The sequence below is a fragment of the Acomys minous genome, assembly GCF_964271855.1.
Source record: "Acomys minous genome assembly, chromosome: 6".
Lineage (NCBI taxonomy): Eukaryota > Metazoa > Chordata > Mammalia > Rodentia > Muridae > Acomys > Acomys minous.
Window position 1 is genome coordinate 54616384 of NC_140487.1, and position 6000 is coordinate 54622383.

A 6000-nucleotide genomic window follows, 5' to 3' on the forward strand; every position below is an offset into this window, starting at 1 on the left:
CATCCTTTATCAAGTCTGGATAATTATTATTAATCAGTATCTCTAATATTTTTATTTGCTTTGCCCTATCCCTTGGGTTTTATTCTCTAAGTCCAGCTAAGACTAATCTGGAGTCTCCTGGCCTTCTTTGTCCTGTATACACTATGCTGTCCCTCACCGTTCTTCAGTGTGGACTAACCTATAAACAGGAACTCCTGTTTCTCATGCATTTTCCTTCTACTATGTCTAATCTACTACGCCTCCTGCTAAGTTCTCAGTTCCAGTTAGCAATGGGTAGCAATCTTTTTATTAAGATTAATTTTTATCATATGCTTATACACACATGTATATAGGTATGCCTTGCACATATCGTATGGATGTGTTTGTCTGCATGTTTAAAATGTGAGCCTTGTGTGAGCGTGCCACCTATGAAGGCCAGAAGAGTGTATCATGATTTCATTCAGTTCAGGGGTGAGAGGATTTCAGTGCAACTCACTGCTGGACACTGAGGCTTTCTCACCTCTGGCTCTTCTTCCCTCTGCAGACACTCATGAGACTGACGGAAAGACTGCTGTTTCCCAGTGCCAAGCCTCCATTTTCTTTTCTTTGCAGGTTTTCTTTGGGTTTTGCCCATCCTCATACCCCTAAGACCGTAAGGTCTTTTCTCTTATACCTGCAACTGACATGACCAACACCAAAGCGCAATCTGGGTTTTTCCCACAATACTGCTGATGGCTACACTTGGCATCTAGAAGCCACTTAATTTTCCCCTCCTGTTGTGTAGTCATTGCTAGACGGCTGGTGTTCAATGGGAAACCCCAAGGATGCCTCCTCCTGTGTGTTGCTGAAGCTGGCCTGCTTGATGTGTGCTCTGGGTTTCTTGGACAGTCCTTGCCTCATCCATAGTCACAGGTGTCTACTGATGACACATGGCTTGCTCCCAACTCTTGTTTTCAGTTACCTTTTCTTTTCAATGTGTCTTTTTCTGAGTATATATTTATCTTAGGTTTGACCTGTAATTGCTATCTGACAGCTAAGGTGTGCAATGAAAATAGTAAAAAGAACTAAGGCTAAATTGGAAAGCTTAACAAACAAATGTCTCTTGCGTGTCAGTTTGTGATGGACACTCGGTTCCTCAAACCCATCCTACCTTTTGCATCTCCCATGGGCCCCTTTTCCAATGTCTTGAAGAGCGGTGCCTTCCTTTGCAATCTGCTCAAGTCAGAAGCCTCAAGTAGGGGCAGTGGTGGCGGATGATGGTCACTTGGCCTCTATACCTCCTGATCCAGCCCTAACTTCATTGTTTCCCCTTTGGCTTTGGTACCCTAGCCTCCGCCCTTTCCGAAGCCTCCTTGTGAGATGGCAGGCACTTTTTATAGTGTAAATGAGCATGGTATTTCCTCGTTACAACTTCTAAGTTCTGCCCAGGACAGGCAGATGCACAGAGGCCTGCAGGTGAGTAGGTTGCCAGAGACTGTAGGAATGAGGACTAGGCAGCCAGAGGATCAGCTGCGGTTTCCTTTGGGACAATGAAGAGATTCCACAACTACCTCGTGATGACAGAGACGCACTAAATGAGACTTGGATTATACGCCTTAAAATGATTAAAGATACATAATTATATGTTAAATGTATTTTACTGCACCTAAAAATGAAGCCTAAAACACCTCATCTGTTCATCAGAGCCGTTTGCCAGGTCATCTCCCACCACCCCCACTGCCCCATCTCAATCCAGTCCTTAGTGAGTGGGGCTGCGTATGGAAGTGGTAAAGGCTTGTCTTTCCTGAACATACAGGAGGAGACTCTGCTATTGGCAGTGTCTCCCTGTGTCCCTGCACCCCTGCCAGCCCACCCTTGTCAGTCTAGGAATCTTCTCCCCAGAGACCCCTGAGAAGTCTGCTTTGACATGGCAACATCACAAGCCCGTTGTGAATTCCCTGCTTTCTGGCAGCTGAAAAAGCCCCAACTAGGAAGGCTTTGCTGCTAGGGCCACAGCCCTAGACACAGGGGAGAATTGAACCATGTACTAAAAATGAAATTGGAGTGCTAGTTTAACTATTCCCATAACCCTTTTAAAATTCATGGCACATGTATGATTTGCCCCCTCCCCCAACATCTGGAACACATGAGCTTAGAAGCTCCCCAAAATACATCTTCTCTGAGAATGAGGCTATTTCCATCTGGGGAGCCTTGAGATTTATCTTGTCACATTTCCATACGTAATCACAACCCGACCACATTTTGTCCCACACCTCTGAGAGCTGCTGAGTGGCTTGCATCCTTGATTTGTGAGTGGTGAGACGTGGGGGTGGGGAAATGAATTATTTTTCAGCACTTGTAAACTTGTTTTTGAGGTTGACAGTGGCAAACCTCTGTAGGTGGAGCCGCTTGGGAACTTGGAGTCCTGTCAAATGACCTTGTATCTGTGGAAGCCTTATGTTCCAGTGTTAAGGACACTGAGTCACATGTAGACCAAGGGGACTCATCACATGATCATGTCCAACTACCTTGTGCTCCCCACCACTGAGTGATCGAGAAGAAGAAGAAGAAGGTGTCCAGCCTCAAGGATGATGGATTGATATGAGACCAGATGCTCAGGGAGGAAGCGGACATTGCACTTGATTCTCTCTTGGCATCAATAGAAAACTCCCAGCTTTGCTGGACAGCAGATCACACAGCAGGTAGTCCTTGGACAGGCAGCACCGGCCACACTTTGAAATGACTAATGATGTGGATTCTCAAGACCCTCCGTGGCTGCTCAGAAAGGGAAAACCCAAATATTTGTATGCACATCCAGATGTGGAAACCACACTTGGTACAACTCCTTTGAACCAAGACTGCTGGTGTGGCCGTAAGAACACTGAGTGTTCCTGGGTAATCAGAGTAAAGCAGATATTTTGATTCTAGAAACTTTAAACAGTTAATTTACTTCTTTGTTTGTGTATGTTTATGTGTCTTTCTGTCTGAGTGGGGGCACACAGGGTGGTCAGGAGGAAGGATCAATGTCCTTTTTCCCTCTCTGGACTGGCATGCTATGTCTCTGCTAGGATCTTTTCTCCATCCTTCATAATTGCACAGCCTGCCCACTTAACTTTTGAGCCATCTCTCCGGTACCAATTCTAGAGCTCTGATAGATTGTTATTGGACAAGTAACGTTAATGACACATAAATGTTTGCTTGCTTTGTGACACTTGGGAGTGAACCCAAGGCCTCTACATGAGTAACATTTACTGTATATTCATTCAGGCGTCTGAGCTAAGTGTTCCATGTCCAGTATTCCAGTGAGTCCCCGCACAACTCATAATGACCCAAAAAGGAAGTATTTCTCTCCCAGGTGTGCGGTCAAACAACGATGCTTGTGCTGTTGGGAAAGCGTCAGAAGAAAACCTGCCCGTTCCAATGGGCACAGGCAATTTAACCCTATACTAAACAGCCTTGAAGCAAACATTTCTTAAATGATCAGGGGTTCTAGATGCAGAGCTGGACAGGGCGTGACTCCAAGATTAAAGGCAGACGTGATATCAAATCAGAGAGGCCAAGCTTGTCGTTCTATTTGAGCCATATATCAGATGGTCCGGGCACCAGCAAAGAGTCAGTGCTTCAGCCTCCAAGTGCTATAAAATAACCTCAGCAGTTACCTTAGCCCAGGCCCGTGGTAACATCAGCAGACTCATAGAACCTAAGAAAGCAATGCTCAGCGGCATAGACTCCAAAAGGAGTGATTTTTAAAAGCCAAATGAAGTGAGAGGATTTCAGAGATTTCCCCTGACGCCTGCCTTCCTTGTCTTTGTCATCTACAGGGTCCCCTGATGCCCTGACAGCTCCATCCCTAGCTATGACTGCGGGCAGAAGAAGACACCCGTTTTCCTTTTTAATGGGGAGCAAGGGAAGAGCCCAGAGTTAGTTTATCCCAACACACTCTGGTCTGGACTCTGGGTTAATGGTCTTATGCTGAGGAGTTTGGGAGAAATGTACTAATGTCTCCATTTTATTTTGAAATGTGGCAGAAGATAAAGAGGGTTATTGCATGGAGAGGCAGGCAGATAGAATCAGGCGTGAGAGGTAGCAAAGAGAGCAGGTATTAACACGCGTGAGAGCCTGGGTGTGAGTTCAGGAGTCTTTTTGAAAAATTGCCACGTATTTGAACTTTTTATAATGTGATATCAGAAAAATAAGAATGTTCTAATTCCATGAGTGCTTAAAATAATCTTTTATTTAGACATCAAGGGTTTCTGTATGTTACTTTAATTAATTAATTAATATAAAATGTTCCTTTTATTACTGTTAAAAACTAAGTGGGCGAGAACCTCTCAATGTGAGGGCAAATTGCTCTGGCTAATTAAAAGACAGAGTAGGTCCTTTTCAGCTGCGGCCTAACCTAGATGGGTAACTGTTCTACCTTCAGGTGCTGACTAGGTAAAACTTGGAGTACAGTAATTGCTCTCAACCAGGGGCTCAGGGGCAGAAAGTCACCCCAAAGTGGGAAATAGAGGCTATTTTCCAAACGATGCAGGCTGCTGTAAAATCTAAGAACTGTAGCTGAAAAAGCTTTCTGAACTCCAAGGTAACTGTTGCTATCAGTAGGAGAGCATGGCGACTCCAAGGCTTGTGGAAGGAAGTTTTCTACTGATTTCTGTTTGCTATCCGGGGGCAGAACTCGGGAATTTGTGCCTGATCGGCAAGGGCTCCAGCACTGAGCTACATAGCAAACTCATTCTGAATTTCATATGTGTGTGTGTGTGTGTGTATGTGTGTGTGTGTGTGTTAAATAGTGTTTAATATGAGTTCATATTTTTCATGTATTAATAATATTTATTTCTTTGCTCTCCAAGGTAATTGTCCGAGGTGCAGGACACATTGTGCCCTATGACCAGCCGCTGAGAACTTTTGATATGATAAATCGTTTTATCTACGACAGAGGATGGGAACCTTATAGCTCATAAACTACTTTCCTGAAACAGGAGTTTTCAAGAAATATTTTTTAAAAAAAAGCCAAAGATATCATGTAAATAAGAAGTGTATCTTTTTATATTTTCAGAGTACTTGTTATCAATAAAGGTTTCCCTGAAACACATGACCTATTGAGTGAAGGTTATGGTTCATCATCACACCTAAATGAGAAACGCATGTCTTGATTTAGGGGTTGGAAGGGATGGATTCTGAGGCACTGATGGAATAGCTAATCCTTTCCAGGACAGAAAGTGCAACAAATTAATAGACTCATAACATCATCTGGTTCTGTAAATAATAAAAGCTTATCTTGTGACACATCTGTACTAGTCACTCTGTACTGGTCTGACTAAGATACTTGGAATCCAGAAACAACTAAGAGGGAAGATTAATTGACTGGTGCTTTCAGCCCATCTCAGCAGGAAAGGCACAGCAGGGACTCATCTCACAACAGCAGGAGTGTGTACGGAGGCTGTCCACATAGTTATAACTTCAGAGTTCACCCCTGGGTCCTCCCAGCTGGGCCCCCACACCTCGGGTTCCACAGCCTCCAGAATCAGTTCGACAGCCTGGGAAGTGATTGTTCACAGCATGAGCCTGTGGGGGATGCTCCAGAGTCTAACTGTACCAGCCTCTGAGGATGCTGATGCGCGTGACTGGGGAAACAGCTGAGCAATTGATCCCACAGGGAAGGACGCAGGCAAAGCAGTTTCCAGAAGGAATTTTGAACACACAAAGTGTCCACATACAAGGCACCTTGTAATTCTCTGAAACAGAAACCTTCCTTGTAGAAGAATCACACCTGCGAGGCAGGGGAGCTGATGCACGGAGCAAACTAGGTTCTGCCTATTCTCTTGTGGAGTTGTTGGTTTGACTGAGTTGTTCACACTCAGCAATCAGCCTGCAGGCCACATCAGATGAGTCATTTTAAGTCTAAATTTTGAATTCTCTGTTCCCTGTAATTAAATAAAGAGTAACCTAAATGTATGTGACTGTTGGAATTAAAATTTGAGCTAATGTGGCAACAAAATATAGATATTTGGGGATATACATTCATTAGCATTCTCAGAC

General features: G+C 44.2%; 1 protein-coding gene across 3 annotated transcripts in view; it reads left to right on the forward strand.

The window, feature by feature from the left end:
* Positions 1-5343, forward strand: part of CPVL (carboxypeptidase vitellogenic like) — a 110870-nt gene extending 105527 nt beyond the window's left edge. For all 3 annotated transcript variants that reach the window (XM_084786334.1, XM_084786333.1, XM_084786335.1), the window contains one exon: positions 4812-5343. In XM_084786334.1, the coding sequence (XP_084642460.1) occupies positions 4812-4922 (111 nt within the window). In that variant the 3' untranslated portion in view covers positions 4923-5343. The remainder of the gene's footprint in view (positions 1-4811) is intronic.
* Positions 5344-6000: the final 657 nt, after the last annotated feature.